The 18,937-nt window shown below is 47.6% G+C and overlaps 1 protein-coding gene across 1 annotated transcript in view; it reads right to left on the bottom strand.

Moving 5' to 3' along the window:
• Positions 1–10,971: 10,971 nt before the first annotated feature.
• The window catches only part of Scn4b (sodium voltage-gated channel beta subunit 4), a 15,942-nt gene continuing 7,976 nt past the window's right edge, over positions 10,972–18,937 (bottom strand). The window contains exons 2-5 of the mRNA XM_031345348.1: positions 18,480–18,652; positions 17,357–17,585; positions 15,773–15,902; positions 10,972–14,778 (exon numbers count right to left, since the gene is read on the bottom strand). Coding sequence (XP_031201208.1) covers positions 14,685–14,778; positions 15,773–15,902; positions 17,357–17,585; positions 18,480–18,652 — 626 coding nt within the window. The 3' untranslated portion in view covers positions 10,972–14,684. The remainder of the gene's footprint in view (positions 14,779–15,772; positions 15,903–17,356; positions 17,586–18,479; positions 18,653–18,937) is intronic.

The following is an 18,937-nucleotide window of genomic DNA, read 5'->3' as shown; positions in this document are numbered from 1 at the left end:
GTCCTCAGAGATTACTTAGCTCATTTTCTTGTACCACTCAGAGCAGGAGCCCAGGAGCGGCACCACCCAGAGTGGCCTTGGTCTTTCTCTATCAGCTAGCAATTATGACAATGCATATTGGCAATCTGGATGGAGGCGTTTTCTCAGTGGAGGTTTCTCTTCCCACTTGATGCTAGCTAGCCATGTCAAGTTGATGAAAAAACTAACCGGGACAGGTAGTTATTCTGCCACTTCACTAGTGGGGCCACTATGCAACAGCAACTGTCACTTACTCTTAATAACTCTGCAAAAAAGAAAAAGAAAGAAATTTCCCTCCGTAACTAAGGCTGACTGCAGAAGTGATCTATAGATATAAACATAAATGTCTAGAAGGCAATTTGATAGACGAATCATATTCACTTATCAACAGCAATAGTTTCCTCCTTGGAGCCAGGAGCCTCTCTGGCAACAAGTCTTTGCTCTGACTTACATACCAAACATAAGTTCTCTCCTGTGCAGCAGGACTTAAATCTCACTAGAAAGCAGTTAACTACACCCATCACAGTTGGCCCCACCCATCACAGTTGGCCACACCCACCACAGTTGGCCACACCCATCACAGTTGGTCACACCCATCACAGTTGCATCACTATAGCACCACAGCCACATCTTTTTTTTTAAAAAGATTTATTTATTTATTATATGTAAGTACACTGTAGCTGTCTTCAGACACTCCAGAAGAGGGAGTCAGATCTCTGTTATGGATGGTTGTGAGCCACCATGTGGTTGCTGGGAATTGAACTCAGGACTTTGGAAGAGCAGTCGATGCTCTTAACCACTGAGCCATCTCTCCAGCCCCCACAGCTGCATCTTATCTGGCATATTGATGATGTAGCACACAGGGTCAAATAGCAGCAGGACTGTCAACAATTTTCCCCTGGCATAAGATAACACCTTCTGGCACTGAAAAAAGACATGGGTCAGGGGGTAAGTTTCCAGACCAACTCCAGCCTCATTCCTCTCTGTCCTAGAGCCGAAGTGTATGATATCTTCAACAGTAAGAACTTGCCATCTACTTCTGGGATACAACCAACAGCAATGTCAATAACATTTATGGCTTAAGGGGCCTCCTCGGGGGCTTTGTGGCCAACAACTGATAGGGTGGTAATCTGCCTCTGGTATGAAGATTCTATTCGGTAACCTTATGGCTTCTGGCTATGCCTCTTCCACCCACACAGAGTGTCTTCACATAAGCGCTCTTTAATTGCTGTTTTTTTTTTTTTTTTACTGTTCTTCCAGATGCCTTTCCAAATCTGTAAGATACTCAAGGTTTAGCATTATATAATAAAACTTTTTATAGAGGATAGACAGCCTCTCAGAAGGCCCACCACCATCTGCTCCAAGCAAGTGCCAATTGGTCTTGAGAGTCAGCCTTCAAGGGCACAGTTAGAATAAAATGCTAGCAAGCTCCAATGCCACGTGAAAGATGCTAGCACTGGCACCAGTTGTCCAGTCAGTGAGCAAGGCTGGGTGTAGCAGTATGAGTGGGGAGACTGTCACATCCAGCTTTCCATAATTGTCTTAGTCAGTGCTCTATGGCTGTGAAGACACACCACAACCAAGGCAACTCTTAGGAAAGAAGCATTTCATTGGGGTTTGCTTACAGTTTCAGAGGTTCATCCATTATCATCATGATGGGAAAGCAGAAAGACATGGTACTGGTGAAGTAGCTGAGAGTTCTACATCTGGATCCACAAGCAAGAGGAAGAGAAAGACCGGACCTGGCTTGGGCATTTGAAACCCCAAAGCACACCCCTAGTGATGCTTCCTCCAAATATTGCCATACCTGCTCAACAGGGCCACACCTCTTAATCCTTCCCAAGTAATGCCTGATGACTACCTATTCAGATACATTTGCCCATGGGTAGCCATTCTTATCCAAACCACCACAATAGTCGACCATAATTTTCTATGTATCATTTCATCTCCTCATCCTGGGGACCTGTGGTAGGGCCACCTTGCATCCACATGCATCCAGTGAGCTGAGCAAGGCTGGCTTACACTGCTTGGCCCAGCCAGAGCCAGGGCATACAAGGCCATGTTCTCCTTATCACTGGTGCTGGCTCCCCACATCTGTCAGGTTCTCCATCATCCACATCTGGTTCCTGAACAGACTGAACAAGCTTTCACTCCTGGTATAACTTCTTGCAGGAGAGAAACAAACACAGCATTACTAGAGGAGTAAGTATACATCCCTAGGACAAACTTAATACTCATACTTAGTGTTCTGCTACTAGCTACTTCCTTTGAATTTTATTTTAATTAATTTAATTAATTAATTATGGATGTCTTGTCTGCATGTATGTCCTCACCACACGCATGCTTCATACCCAAAGAAGCCAGAAGATGGCATTGGATGACCTGGGACTGGTGATGCTAAAGAGGTTGTGAGCTGTCATGTAAGTGCTGGGGTTGAATACAGGTCCTCTGGAAGAGCAGCCAGTGCCCTTACCTGATGAGCCATCTCTCCAGCCCCATTTGATACCCCCTACACATATCTTGGGTGAAGTTTTGCTCAATGTTTAAAGCCCCCCACCCACCCCCACATCCAGAGGCTCACCTGGGTAGCATTTAGCTTTCTGTCATCCCCATCCCCTCCCCAGGCTCAACACAAATCTTGTTACATTTTCTTTCAAGTAACCCAGGTAGCTCCATTGTCTGATTTCCCTTTCTGTTCCTATAATCCTGGCTACTTTGCCTTATTCAACTTACATGCGTGGATCTGTCAATACCTCTTCTATATTGGAGAGATGGAATTCCACCATGGAATGCTCAGCAAAGTGGCAAAAGCCCCGCAGTCCTAAGATCCCTGTTGATTTAACTTCTGTCTGAACACTTCTCTCTGGCTCAATGATCTAGAGTCAAACACCATGTCCTCTGTACCAAGTCCCCTGGTGATAACTGCCTTCCCTTTGGTACCTACCAGACTGTGATATTCATGAGGATCTCCACTAACATTAACCCCATGTCCCTGATGGCTTATAAGAACTGGTCCATCAAAGACTAACTCAGCCTCTGCCTAGGGGGAGGATGGGTATTATATTACTCAGTTACTCTGCCTCCACAGTGCTCAGACTGATCTCATTCACCCCACTGTCCCACGGATTCTGGAGCCAGTTGGCTGTGGAGGCTCTGTCATTTCCTGTTTACGAGTCCTTCCCAATCCAAACAGCTCAGATGCAGCATCATCTCTGACTGTCAGAGCGTCTCATACTAAGCCCTTATGAAGGTCCTCATCTGAGTGTTGAACAGTGAGCATTCTCCTCTGTGCTAAAGATTGGACCTACAGGGTAGCTTCCATCACTTCTATTTCGCTCCCCCACCCACACCCTGACTGGCTGTCTGATGGTTCCAGTGAATTTCAAGTTTGGGGATTCCAGGAAGGGCTATTTAGCATAAACCTAAATTTGATTACTTTTTCCTTGCACCCTGCCATCTGTAAGACACAGCAAGGCAACATTTCCACCTCGTCACCCCTTTCCTCCTCTTTCTGCCAAGTAAGAGGCTAAAGAGGATGATGTCCTTATCTCTTTTGCTCCCAGTTTCTCTCATTCAGACAAATTCTTCTGGACAGATAGCTCATCCTCCCTTGCATGTCTGATCACCCACAGCAAAGCCACAAGGACTGCTAACATAATGTATTTTAGAATCCCGTCTCAAAAGTGCCACTTAGGGAAGATTGCTATAAAGTATCTAGTCCATCAGCTGCTTGAAGGGACAGCTATTCACACTATCAAGTGGCAAACCCCAAAAGAGACACACCACCTATTGCATTTATTTTTCCTAGAAATACTTGAGCAAACATTTATTACTTCCAGATAGGGCATCAACAGCAGACAGAAGGAATGAGTCCATCCTAGTCTACCCTGGGTAAGGGCTAGTCCACAGCAATAGAGGCAACTTATGAGCAGGTATACAACTAAAGAAGATGTCCCCCCTTCAACAGCCACTAACAGCTCATATATCCTCAGGAAGGGGTTCATGTATCTACTGTACTGTCTCAAACTACTCATGCCCTCCCCTTCATGATAGAGTATCTGGGCCCAAGCCTGTAAGGAAGTAGTCACGGCTCTTCTCATTCTAAGACAGCAGTGGCCGTGCCATGCCCAGAGGACAGCAATTCACAATACAACCCTACATTACACAGAGGAAGATGGCCACCCAGGATCCCTCCCGCAGTCCCAGGCCCAGGATGCTCCACCCCAGGATTGCTCAGCTTTGGAGACACACCTATAGCAGGAGACATACAACTGCCACAACATCAAGGAGGCACACCATCTCCTACCACAGGAAAGGTAGCCAAAGATGCTACACCCTCAGTGCTATACCCTCAGTGCATTGGTCTTGGCAGCAAGTCTTGTAAACTGCATGAAACTGCTCCTAACCAGCGCATCTTTGTTCTGTCTGTTCTTCATTGAGTACTAGTTTGTTGAGTACATTCTTCTGGAAAGATGTGAACAAATCTCTCCCTCTCTCTCCCTCCCTCCCTCCTTCCCTCCCTCTCTCTCTCTCTGTATCCACACAAACACACACAAACAAAAATCAAAATAAGCAAACAAACGAACAAAAATGTCAAAACAAAATAAAAAAATTACCCCACCCCCAGAAAGCAGTAGAGTTTGTTTTGTGTTGGTCAACTATTCCTGGGCATGAGGCCTGCCCTAAATTAAGGTTTATATACCCAGTGACACTCCACTGTAGAAAACTGATTTTCTCTTTGCCAGTGAATATAAATTGCAGCTAGCTTCTTGGCTAGGCGTGGGACCTCTGTTCACTTCCTGGGACTCCGTCGAGCCTGAATCTGTGTGGGTCTTGTATGTCTGCCACAGTCTCTGTGAATTCATATGTGCATCAGTCCTGCTATATCTGGAAGACACTGCTTCCTTGGAGTCACCCATCATCTCTGACTCTTGCAACTTTTTCTGTCTTCTCTTCTGCTCAGATCCTGGAGCCCTGAGGCAGCCCAGTTAGGGCTGAGGGCTCTAAGGTTTCTCAGCTCACTATCTCATCGACTGCAAGAAGAGACTTCTGGGATCAAAGTACTGATCTGAGTCCCAACCTAGTGTGGTCACTGAGGTCACCATAGCACAAAGTGTTTGTGTGGGACAGCCATTGACACAAAGGAATGGAGATGGGCTAGGAGGAAAGGTTGAAAGGGATGGTGGGAAAGAGCTAGGGGATCCTGGGTCTGCACCAAGAGGCAGAATCCCCAGGGAACTGAGGTGAGGTCATAAGTCGATTTCCAAAAGCCCAGCTGCACTGTAGGATAACGTCAGTATATGTGAGTCAGAAGGGACAACTAGAGGCAGAATATTCTAACGTTCTTAAGCTATTCAAATAGGTCAAATATTGACTCAAGCTATGGTCCATAAAAGATGTGCACTCTACTCTAAGTGGCCAAAAGTCAACTATCAAAAGAATGGAAATAAAGTCTTCTATTACAAAACAATAAAGGAAGAAATAGATTTTTAGAAAATCTAACAATCTCAAAACAAGGAGGAAAAACATAAAGAAAGGGATGGCTCTGTTGTTAAGGTAAAAGAGTGGTTGGAAAAATTACCAACAACCATAGCAAATGTTAAATTCTCCAGCTGGTAAAGGGGTAGTCAGCTTGGAGAGAAGTGGCTATAATTTTAATCTTGAATGTCCCCCACATGTCCCTATTTGCAGACTTGGTCCTGGTCCTGTGGTGCTGTTGGGAGGTCTAGGGATGCTTGGGAAGTGGAGCCTGGGAGAAGGAAGTTAGGTCACTGAGGCAAGTCCATGAGGGGGGACATGGAACCTTCCACCCTTAAGAGTGTAGTTCCCAGGGGATCTCAGTTAATCTCACACAGGAAGTGGTTTGTATGAAGGAACAAGTCCAGTCTCCAAATCTCTTTGGCTTCCTATCTCATCACGGGACCTCTCCCTTTGCACATAGCTGTCCCCCCTTCCTGATTCTTCCATTTTGTGAGGAAGCCTGTGGTCCCTGGATCAGGCACTGGCATTTTGCTGTTGACCAACAAGGCACCAAAATCAGGAGTAAACTGAACCTTTTATTTTATAAAATATCCCACCTCAATTGTTTTGTGACTTTAACACTAAACAGGACCCATATGATAGAAGGAGAGAGCCGACTCTCATAAATTGTCCTCAGAATTCCACACATAAATACAATTGTATGTGCATGCGCATGCAACATGCGAGTGCACACACACACACACAATTTGAATTTTTTATTAAAAATAATGAGAACATGAATGAGCTGGGTAGAAGGTACTGCTACAGATACACTAACTGTATTGGTAAATTTTCTGCCACTATGTTACAATGCCTAAGATAACTAACTTATAAAGAGAAAAGAAAGTTTTGGCTCACTATTTTGAAAATTTCAGTACATTATCAATTGTTTGCTTTAGTCCTACAGTAAGGCAGCATATAATGGTAAAAATTCATAGCAGAGAACGAAGCAGAGGGTGCCAAGGTACCTTAATCCCCCAATTCCTCAATGACCCAAAAGATCTCAAACTGGCATCATCTGGTTGCACTTCTGTAGAAGGTCATTTTAGTGGGAAAAACCATATGTATCAAGGAGGCTGATATTTGGAAGAATAATAATGAGGCTAAGAAAGAATGAGTCAGCAGGATAGCATCAGAAAAAGAAAATATCAGCAGCACTGGGGCCAGAGCTATGGCGCTCAGTTAGATTGGAAATGTATAAGGCAAAGAATGAAGTCATTGGAGGATCCCTTGTAGATATTCAAAAGTAATCCGCACACACCATTTTAGTGCACACCTCTGCCAGTGTTGACAAACATGTCCAGGCTGCTAAGCAGCTACCACAGTGGCTCTATCCTCCTTGGAATCTCCATGACAACCCTTTCCTACCCAAAGCCTATGGCAACAACTGCCATGTCATCCAGCTGTCCCTGTGGAGACTGTTATAAGGATGGAGCTGTGTAACAGGTGATGCTTAACCTTCATTTGTCAGCCGTGAGAACATGAGAACAAGTCACTGGGCCTGCCTCTAACTAGTTATTTATATTAGGTCCCCAGAGGAGGGAAGAGCCACCCTAAACATTGATGGCATCATTCCATGGGTGGTTATCTAGGACTGAAAGAAAAGGAAAAGCTGAAGAGAAATATAGTCATATTCTGGAATGACTGGGGGTGCAATGTGACCAGCTGCCTCTTGCTCCAGCCTCCATGCCTTTCCTGACCCAGCGGACTGCATCCCCTAAAACTGTAAGCCAAGACACCCTTTCTTCCTTCCTTAAGTTGCTTTTGTCAGGTGTGTGGTACCTCCAAGGAGTAAGTGACCGATACAACACCTTTGTAAGACTTTCGTTTTTAGGGGCGTTTTAGATTCACTGAAAAATTGAGCAGAGGGTAAAGTGATTTTCCCATTCACTCTCTCCATATGCACAGAGCCTCCCTAGCTATCCATGTCCCTCACCAGAGGGAGACAGTGGTCACAGTTGATAAAGAGGAGACCCTTGTTAAATATAAATTCCTTCTCTTCGCTTAATGTTTCTGAGATCCACTCTTGTTGGTTCCTGGAACTGTTTATCACTGAGGGATAGTCACTGTAGGCATCTAGGACAGTGTGTTTCTCCAGTGCTAACTTGCCCCCGACCCCCACTATCAGCCAGAGGTCCGTGTTCCAGAAACTTTGTCCCTGGTGTTGTAGTGTTGGGATGTTAAAGAACTTTGGTTGGGCCTCATGGGAAGTAATTCGTCCATGGAGGCTCCATCCTCATGAATGGATTAATGCTATTGCTTGGGAGTGCCTCAAGAGTGAGTTGTTCGAAACAAAACTAGCTTCTTCCCGGAACCTCTCCTCACACACTGTGTCTCTTCAGCACCTACTTTGACCAGTGGAATGCCATCTACAAGGAGGCCCTGGCCAGGACCCACCACATACCAGTGTCAGGCTCTCTGACCTGCAGAACTGTGAGCTAAATAAACTCTTTTCTTTATATAGTACTCTGTGCCTGGTGTTCTGTTATAGGAACACAAGGCAGCATATTGCATCTACTTACCAGTCCAAAGACAATTATGTTATTTCTTGCTTTGGGTGATAACAAAATAAAATGTCTAAAAACATGTTGGAATGAGTTTTTATAAGAATACATGCTTTCAGGAGTTTCTTCTAACAAGAATAAAGCGATGGGAATGAATGTGTCTACTTCACCCACCAAAGCAATTCTGGAGGAAAATACCTCCAACATCTTTAACACACAGAAGATGCGTCAATCCAAGTCAATGAGGCTTGAGAGAGGGAGGAACAAAAGAAAGGAGCTTTATAATCAAATAAAAGAACTGCTGCCTTAATTACTTTTTAATTGTTGTAACAAAACACCATGACTTTAAAGCAACTTTTTAAAAATCCTTTATTAAGGTTTATAGTTACAGAGAGTGAGTCCGTGACCATCCTGGAGGGGAGGATGGCAGCGGGCAGGCAGGCTTGGCGCTGGAGCAGTAGCTCAATCCAAAACCAAGCTGACTGGGAATGGCTTGGGCTTTTAAAACTTCAGAGCCCATTCCCTGTGACACCCCTCCTCTCACAAGGCCACACGTCCTAACCCTACCCAAACAGTTCCATCCACCAGGGACCAAGGGTTCAAACATATGAGCCTATGGGAGCCGTTCTCATTTAAACTGCTACAGAGATAGAGCTAGGATGTCATGGGAGCCAAAGCAGGTACAGTTCAGCAGAAAGAGAGCTCCATAGATCCGTAAAAGGATCATCTGAAGTCCTTGGCTACCTGTAAAGGCAAACCTGGAGGTGAGAAAACCAGCTTGAGAAGCCAGCTCAGCCTTCTGTGCCTTGACTCCCTCTCTTCCCTCACCTGCAAGGTGAAGATAACTACGTGTGTGTTTGTGTGTGTGTGTGTGTGTGTGTGTGTGTGTGTGTACATATATGTGCATGTGTGTATAGACACATATCCTATACATATCTATTTCACAAGGATTGCATGAGTAATATCATGAGTAATATGAAACAAGTTCAGATTGGAGGGGATTGGATGGAGCTATCCCTGGAGATGCCATGGGACCAGGGGACGTTTGTTCTCATTGTCCACAACTAGAACAGCAAGATGTGGGCGTTTCTAGGGACAAAGGAGAGTATGGAAAGGCTGGGCAGTGACTGTAGGATTGGTAATGCCAAAGGAAGACGCTAAGGCCGTATGGATTTCTTTGCATGGGGCTGAGGACATTTGCTAAGGAGGGAGAGGCATTTAAGGAATGAGAAAAAAATGCATGTCATGGTAGAGTCAGATATTTTATCCTAGATGAGCAGGTGAGCAGGGAACACTGAGGGTGGACACTTCAGAATGAGGTAAGATCATGAGTTTGCTCTTGGATAACTCTCATGACCACATTAGCCAACATGTTCTTTCCTAACAGGGACTGTTCCTCTCCCAGCTCTGCCTCACACAGCTGACAGCCCCTCCCAACCAGGAGCAAGAGGTGCAAGTTCAGCCACTGACTCCCTTCTGGCTGGCTTGGCCTCAATGAGACCTTGCCTTCAGACTGTTCTGGGACAGAGCTGTTGCTTGGTTCAGAAATTTCTCATTTATATGGCAACACTTTGTAGTTTTTTAAATGTCTCATACACACAGCCTTGTACATGATCTCAAGGGGTCCTCACAAAATAGACATAACTCCTCCCTCTGTAGCCAAGGGACCTGAGGCACAGAGAGTTCCTATGGCTCATCAGGGACATCTCACTGAGGGTTGCTTGTATAATGAAAGGAGAACTCTGGCCCAGAGCATTGGGGGCTTCAATCCATGGTTGTTCTTAGTCCCATGGAAAGGTAGAGACATGACAGAATGGCATGGTGGACAAGCTGCTCACCTTATGGCCACCAGGAAGGGAAGGAAGAGTCAGTGACAAGGTGTACCCTGCAGGAACACATCCCCTGTGGTCTGCCTCCCCTGGGACCCACCTTCTCGTTTCCTCCCAATAAACCCATCAAACCATGAACCCATTAAGGGATTGATACACTGAGGCAATCAGGACCCTCATGAGCCCACTTCACAAGAGCCCAGCTCTGAACATTGCACTTGGCATATGAACTTAAGGTGACATTTTATATTTAACAATGATTTAAACAATGATTATGACAGTTTAACTTTTGGGTGGGGTGAGGATTGAATCTGCCCTTGCACATACTAGACATGCACTCTCTAATGATGGTTAATATTCTCTGTGTACATGCATGTATGTGTATGTGCATGTATGTGCAGGTTTGTGTGTATGTGTGTATGTGTGTGTGTGTGTGTGTGTGTGTGTGTGTGTGTGTGTGTGTGTGTGTAAGTACACATGTGGAGACCAGAGGAAAGAATCAAGCATTGCTCCTCAGGTGCCATCCACCAGCTTTTGGTTGGTTGGTTGGTTGGTTGGTTGGTTGGTTGGTTGGTTGGTTTGTGTGGTTTTTCTTTCTAGGCAGAGTCTCTCACTGTCCTAGAGCTTGCCAGGTAGGCTAGACTGGCTAGCCAGTGAGCCCCAGGAATCCTCCTGTCTCTGACTCCTCAGTGCAGAGATTATTAGAGTATTCCACCACACCGATTTTGTTGGTAAGTGTTCTGGGGCTCCAACTTGGGTCCTTATGCTTCCAAGAGCAACATGTTAGCAACATCCCTTCTTTGGGCTCTCCAACCCAAGTTTAGCATTTATATCCTTCATATGGATGCTTTCCAGTGGCTCCAGAGTTTCTGGGATCATCGGCACACATAGCATAAGGCCCACCTTTCCAAAGGACTAGAATTAAAGCAACATAAATGTCTTCAGATAAGCTAGAAACCCCACGGCATTTCATATGTACTATCTCACCTAAGCAGGTAACATTTTCAGCACAAGCAGTAAACTTGTCAGCTAGGGTGGGGAAGGGATGAAGCTGGAGTTCAACTTCCAGGTAACCCAAAATAAAAAACCTTGATCCAAAATTATTAAAAAATAATTTTTATTTCATCCAAAGCAAAGCTAAATCCAATTCTACAATGCAAAATGTGTTGTAGAGGCAAGACAACTTAATCGCATTCAATCTGTGCTTAAACACAGGTGCTGGGCATGTGCGCATCGGTGCCTCCTGGAGGCACCGTGGACCTGAGGTTCTCACACCCCATCACTGTATTGTCTGATCTATAAAGTTAGATAGGAAAATTGACTATGGGTACTGTTATCCAAGCCAGAGGAATAAACCATGCATAAGATAGTCAAAAGCACTGCATATCCAGTGGGAGATGGGAGAGCAGGGACTCCAACCTGGGACAAAATAAAATGCAGCAAGCTAGAGGACTTTCCCACAAATCCCTCCTTTGGGCATCCTTGCCCCAGCCCTCCTGTGGCAGCTGTCTGTCACCCTGATGTGGAGTTACCCAGTAGAATCCAGCAGTACAGTTGTTTGTTTCTCTTAACCCTTCTTCAGTCTCCAGTTCAGGCTACTGAAGATGCAGAGCCCCACCCCTACCCCCTGCATCCCACATCACCCCTTGCATGCACAGTCATGCCTCTGCGCCTGCAGACTGACTAGGCATGCCTTTCCACATCCCACACACCACAGGCACTCCACACAGGTGCTCCCCCAACCCCCCGGCTCCGCAGAAGCTGGTCAGTCAGATGTGTGAAATTCTGCTGCCCCCATCCCTGTCTGTCATTCCCATTGGCCCTCCAGCACTGCAGGTGGATTCCAGTTGCCTTCTGCTCAGTTTCTATGCCAAAGAGATCTGGGCCCTCAAGTGCAGTAGTTTATTTTGAGGTCAAGGATAAGGGACTTGTGCTTTGTCTTTGGTCTCACTGACATCAATGTCAACACAACTGCATGGGTCCAGGCTTCCCAGAGTCAACCATATAAGGGGTGCTGTGGCCCACTGGCACAGGGAACACCCTCAGTGGCCCTGAGATCGCTATTGAAGACTTGCCCCCAAGAGGGTCTGGCTAGGGGAAATGGCTTTGCAAATAAACATTCTAACACAATCCATGGCAATGTCTGCACAGGCATGCCGCTAGCACTGGGGCCAGACATTATTTGTTAAGATATTTGTGCTCTTAATCCCTATCCATTAAACACTAGTGTTATCAAAGGCATTGGAGCAATGACAATATTAAAAAAGTCCCATAGTCCCAGGCACCTCCGTCAAAACACAAGTGCGGTGGACAAAGATGCTTTAAGTGTCTGAGTCACGGCACCTAAGGTTGCAAAAGGAAGAAGAGTGAGGTGTATGCGTGTTACTGCGATGCAAACCAGAGATGAGGACAGGATAGACATGGAACATCCTCTCAAGTTATTAGCCTTGTTTCCCTATGCCTTTCCAAGCCAGGCCAAAAAAACCCAACCAACCAAACAAAAAAACCTCACCAAGCCTCACTGCAGTCCTGTGAGGTAGGTATTATTTCACCCTTTGGGTAGATGGGAGATGCTGCAAGGGCTGCCTATTCGCTGACAGTGAACAGGAAGATGGGAAGGGGGAGTCCCTCCCTCTCTCCTGCTGTATGCCTCAGTCTCCTCTCAGGAAAGCAAGAAGAACCCACAACACTTCACCTCTCCCAGGGTCAGGGCAGCGGGGAGAAAGCAGTTTTACATGAAGGCAGCTGGAAGTCTCCTGAATGGCTGGGGGTTTTGGTGCCACATTGGTTCTCAGAGCCAGGTTACTCTAAGCAGCGTGTGGACTCACACCTCTCGTCCCAGTACTGTGGCAATGGAGGCAAGGAGATGGGGAGTTCAAGGCCAGTCTTGGCTACCTAAGGATGTGGAGGCCTGCCTGGGGTACATGAGACTCTGCTCAAATAAATATGTAAAAAGCAGAAGACAGGCGATTTTTACCCAGCTCACAATGAGTTCTGGGTAAATAAGAATGGGGGAAGAGGAGGCATCCCCAAGAGCCCCTTGGCTTGGGCAAGAGACACTAGCCATAGCCATGGCACCTACAGATCCCATTGTTCTTTAGCCCCTCCCAACTTCCACTTTAGGGGAGCCTTCCACTACTCCTGGGCAGAGCCTGTATCAGTCCTTACACCCTCTGAAGAGGACTAGTCTCTGTCTTCTGGCATATCAAGGGCATCAGAAATCTGATGAGGAAGAGGGTCTTTGGGCATCCCATCTCATACATCACAGGAACCCTAGCACTACAGTATGCACACAATCCAACCCATCTGAAGATCCCACATCAAATGCCATCCTATCTCCATATCAGGGACAACAACAAGGGTGCCCCTCAGGGGTCACCAAGACTGTCACTAGCCACGGAGCCATTGTTTACAAAACACCAGCTTCATGGTCTCCTCCATGACCTTGGAGTTAGGAGCTGGGGAGCCCCACCAGAGTCACACCAAACTGTGCAATTAAGTCACGGGGTGTGAGCTGAAGGAAAAGGGGCTCAGAACCAGGACTCAGGGAACTAAGGCACAATCTAGCCCCACACTCAGGGGTTGTGCAAACCGGCTCTGCAAGAAGTAAAGAGAAGGTGTGAGTACCCTCTCCCAGCTCATCCTCAGCCTCAGGCTGGGTGAGGAGTTGGCCCAGCTGGGCAAAAAGAAGCTGGAAAAGCTAAGGGCCTTCTCATCTGGAAACCAGAGTCCCTGAGGCAAAGGCTGACCCAGAGCTGGGGACGGGGCAGACCTGGGAGCAAGGGAAGGCCAGGCATGCTGGATGGACATAGAAGGAGCAAAGGTACAGGATGAGAAATCCTAGGAAACCATCCCTCAGGTAAGGTGGCAATGCCAGGTGTTTCAAGAGAAGGGAAGAAGTGTGGAAAACTGAGCTCCGGAAGTGTCGGGGTGGCATGGTCCTGCCGTGCCAAGGAGAAGGGCTGTCAGTCTTGTAGGCTGGGGTAGGCATTCCAAAGGCTGGGAGGTTCAGGACATTACCCTCCCACCTCTGGAACCCAAAAAGCAAAGCCAGAAAAGCTGCGTATAGCACCCCAGTGCTCCAGGAAGGATGGAGGCTGCCCCTCCTCACAAGCCTCCTCAGCAGCTGCAGCCCAGAGAGCAAAGACAGGCTAGGTAGGCTGGGACACTTGAAGACCAGGCCAGCCAGGCCTAGCTGGAGGGTCTACAAATTCAGAGCAGGAGGCTGGTCAGGGAGCCAGGATAGTGTGGGCAGGTATTCTAGGGTGGGGGAAAGAGAAGTCTCCTCTGAAGGAACTTCCAGAAGCCTGATACTCTTCAAAGCCCAGCTTGCCTCTCACAAGTGGCCCCACCCCTCCGAAGACTCCATCCTAGAGTTCTCGTGCATTCCCAGCTTCTGAAGTGGTCACCCGTCTCCAGACCTCAGTTTTGGGAGCAACCCTCACTGATCACCCCGATTTCCTGGTAATAAAGATCAGAAGGAAAACTGAGGAGAAAGCAAAGCTTCACAGAGGGGAAGTCTAAAAGAGACCCCATTTGCCCAAACCTGGGGCACTGGAGCTGGGACCAAACCTTCCACGCCACTCCAGCCCCTCCCTTCCCTGTCTTCAACCTCCTGTAGGCTTCTTCCCCCAGTCAACCCTTGTCCCTAGGAAGCCCAGGCTGGGGAGGGAATGGCAGCTGGGCAGGGCCAGGTCCTTCCTGCTCCGATAGAACAGTTTGGGCCAAGCAGCACACCTCTCAGACAGGACTCAGCATCCATATCACCATCAGAAAGTGAGGCTTTCTGCTCTGCTTGGCCCCGAGCAGGGCCTCACACTTTTGTGGGTGGCTTCTCTTCTGCTTTGGAGCCAGGTAGCCCGTTCTCTGTGTTGTCATTCCCAGAGGAACTCACGAGACACTCCTTCCTGGAGGGAGGGAGGGGGAGTTGAGAGGAACATGAGATGAAGGAGTGGGTGCGTGGCTCTCTGTGCCCAGTCCTGTGCCCTCTCCTTGGCCTTTTCTGTTCTGTTCCAGAGACAGCCTACCTCATCACCTGCCTTGCCCAGAACACAGCTCTCTAATGTCTTTCCCCTTCTGACACCTTTTTCTTGCTCTGGCCTTCCAAGATCCCTCTCACCTACTGCTTTAAAGAGAGCCTGACACTGTTCCAGAAAATTCTGGGCCTGGCTTATTCCCAATCTATCTGTCTATCCTTCTCCTCCCTCTAGTGAGGAAATAGACTGAGCCCAAGACCTCGCACTCGCTAAGCAAGCACTGTATCACAAAGCTACATCCCTGTCACTGGATGCCTATTGCCATAACTGAATTTATCTTAGGACTTCCTAGGAGGTCATGTCACCCTTTCCGGTTTTAGTGTAGTTTCATTCAGATTTGGCTTTTGAAACAGGTCCTCACAGTGTAGACGAGGCTGGCCTTGAACTCAAGGGGATCCTTCTAAGCGTGACTCTCAACCACTGAGATTACAGGCACGAGACGCCATGCTTGACTGTCAGACATTGTCTCTGCCTCTCCCAACTGAATTATCAGAATTTCTCCTCTCCCTAAAAGAGTCTTTCCATTCTAGAGTTTTCATTCATGAACTCACATTTTCTGTGCTAGAAATGAAAATAAATAGGCTTCCTGAATCTGATGGTAGGTTTTAGGGCAGGTGGTACAAATGGGAAGAGAGAGGTTAGTGGGACGGGGGGAAAAGATAGCCAGATGAGGAAGATCAGGTGAAGAGAGGTTGGGATGGCACCAGGAGATGGTGCCAGGGCTGCAGGGATAGCAAAGGCCAGAGGTGGCATCAGAAGAAGCTGGAGAATGAAGAGGCAGAGATGATACTGCAGGCTGGCGAGGGTTAATGGATGTGGAGTGAGGGCTACTGGGGAGCATGCGAGTGAGGTCGAGTTAACTCACTTCTTCTCTCGGGTCTTCTTCAGGATGAAAGTGATGAGCTTCTTCAGCAGCAGGATGCAGACAAGAAGTCCAATGACCCCGCCCACCACAGCCAGGATGATGAGCGTCACCGTGTTGTCCACTACTTCCACTGGGGGGGAGGGGCAGAGCGGGGAGGGAAGAATGGTGGACAGCCACGACACAAGGTGCAAAACTGGCCTCCCACCTTCAGACCATGACCCTCTCGGGTCAACGGAGGCCAAAGGGGCCATGGCATCTATTCCTTTCACCCCTCCCAACACCTCTTCCCATAGACTCACACACACATTGGGGAATATACCAGAGTAAGACCCACAGCTCCCAGCTTTGAGTTGCCAGCTCACTCCTCAGCTAGCCTCCCTGCTTCCTCTCCCACTGCCTCCGGACAACCTGCTCTGTCACCCTTCCCAACAAGGTTGTCCCTGGCCACTCTATGAACCCTCCTGGCTCCCCCTGTTGCTTTAACTCCTATATACAGCATCGCTCTTTGTTTAATTGCATTGATCCCTCGGCTAGCAAAGCTCCCATCCTGGTCACACTGGGTCCTCAGCACCCTGGGCCACCATGTCTACGGATGACTGAGAAATGGACGAGAGCCACCTGGGAGGGTCTAACAGAGCTAACTCAGAGCCTGGCACCCAGAAACACTCTGCCAGCATTGGTCCCTTTCCCCTCTCCTCCTACACAGAGCAGGCGCCGAGGAGCAGAGAGCAGGAATCTAAACAGATAAAAGAGGTGACACTGTTTGCAGTTCTAATACCAGACTCAGGCTCTAATAAAGACTTCCTGGATACCCCAGGGCTCTGCCCTTAAAATAACCCAAATTCAACCCCTGCTGTTCCATCCCCAGAAGCTCCTTGATATAGTCACAGGAGTAGTGGCACGCAGAAGGCATCAAATTCCAGGATTCTCAGTTGCAAGGTGCCCAACCTAACTTCTCACCTATTTATCCCTCTTTGCTTCTCTGACTACCTCCATGGAGCTAAGGCATGTGCCTATCTGGCTCCTTCGGTACTGTCGCTGCTTAATTGACCCACCTGTATCAAATTCCACAGGTATGGAAGGACCACACCTCATTCTATCTCTTTGGAAAGCACCTGCTATTCATTTGGGGCTATCCATCTGCGTGTCTAACTCTGAACTACACACTCCAAAACGAAACAAAACAACACTGTGTAGCAGTCACAGCATCCTTTACACCTGACAGTCATCCAACACTTGCTAACTCCATACACAAAACCAGCAAGAATCCTCTACAAGGAGAGAGTCTAGTGCTGCTAAACATTCCCAGCTAGCTCCTCAGCCCTTCACAGCCATCCTGGCTGAAGGTAGCCATATGTCCATTTTATGGAGTAGGAAATTGAAGCTCAAAGATGCTCAGTGCTATTCCCAAGCCACTCCATAGCTGACTTTTTCTAGCTTCCATACACAACTCCAGTAAAGTTTCTCTTTGTAAGTGTAAAGAGAAAATCACCAGCATGGCTCATTTTGCCATTTCAGCGCCATACTGATAGGCACCCAAGTTATTCCTACCCTACCCCCCTCACCCCTGTACCCACTACATACATTTATCAACCACCTGGAGGAAGATGGTGGCAGAGCTGTTCAAGTCCTTCTCCTTGGGGTTCCTCACAAAGCAGGTGTATCTGCCCGTGTCACTGAACTCCAGGTTACTCAAAAGGATGGAGATGTTGTTCGTCTTCTCCTTAGTGGAGCCCTCTAGAGTGATGCGGTCATCGTCCTTCATTCTCACCTTAGGGTCAGACTTATCGTTCTTCACGATCCCATCAAGGAGCTGGGGTGGGGAAAGATCAGAGCAGTCAAACTTCACCGCAGTCTTCTGTGGGTACCACCCATGACCATGTGCCCAGAAAGACCCTTCATCTTCTTCTGCTCTCTCTGACAGTGGCTATAGTTCTGCCTGACCCACATTCTGCCTGTTTCAAACTGAACCTGTGTTCTTTCCTTCAGTACTCCCTGGAATACACCCCATCAGCTGCTCTTTTCTTAAAAGCCTTTTTGTTTTCGCACAGTGCCTCTGCAAATACACATGCACACCTGGGCGTGGGCTTGCACACACACACACACACACACACACACACACACACACACACACACACAGTTCTTCCTGCATGCCCCACCCAGCCTTCCTTCCTTACTCTATCTTCAACTCCATTGAATCCTGTCCCTTAGTCAGGGCCTGGATTAATACCATAGCCCTGTCCTTCAGCATCCTCTAAGGCTAGTGTCTCTTGAGACTTTCACAGTTACTATGGAAGAAGAACCCCTGCCAGACTGCAAACAACTCCTCCTGCATCTGTGGCCTGATCACCCCACTGCTCCATCCTTACCCTCTCTCCTGTCCTCCCATACATTCCTCGGCCACTGTCTGTTTCCATTCTCCAATCCTTTGAACAGTTTCTTTCTCCTGATTGTTAAGCTATCATTTTTTCTGAAAATATCCCAAGTTGCAGGTTTCTCTCAAGAAAAGACAACAGTCTAGCCAAAATTTCAACAGACCCCCCAAATTCTGACATCACCATCAGAGCCATCCTCCTGCCTGGACTCTAGAGAAAGAGTAACAAAAAGTGGGTTCTTGGCCTCAACTTTGGTCCTCAGAAGAGACCAAAGCCTGGGCTTGAAGGCCTCCATGGGCAAGACAGTGGGGAGAAATGAGCACCCCACTTACAATCCTGGATGTTTCGCTGTTATTGTAGGACCACCTGAAGTAGAGGTTCTCAAAGCCGTAACAGCTGGAGAAGGTGCAGGGCAGCAGGATCGCTGAGCCGTTGATAGCGTAGATGGTGGTGGCCTTTCCCACAGATGCCTCCAAAGACAGGTACGTGGGGAGCAGGAAGAGACCTGTACAGGGGACAAGGCCTCCTTTAATAAAATCCCTCCGGAAGCTCTGGAAGGGCACTGGCAGCCAAGGAGGGGAGCTCTGTCAGATGAAGAGGGTTTTGACATCCTCAGGACGGAAGGTGCCTCTCTATACAGCATCTACACTGCCTGGGCCATGTATTTCAATATCCACTTGGCCTGAATAGAACTGAATTCTGAGCCTTAGTGGCCCTTGTGATACTCAAAATGACCACGAGGGGACACTCCAACCCAAGAAAAGGAGGAGCCTAGTGGTTTGTGGGTTTT

The sequence above is a fragment of the Mastomys coucha genome, unplaced genomic scaffold (genome assembly GCF_008632895.1).
Source record: "Mastomys coucha isolate ucsf_1 unplaced genomic scaffold, UCSF_Mcou_1 pScaffold23, whole genome shotgun sequence".
NCBI lineage: Eukaryota > Metazoa > Chordata > Mammalia > Rodentia > Muridae > Mastomys > Mastomys coucha.
This window is presented reverse-complemented; position numbering and strand designations above follow the sequence as displayed.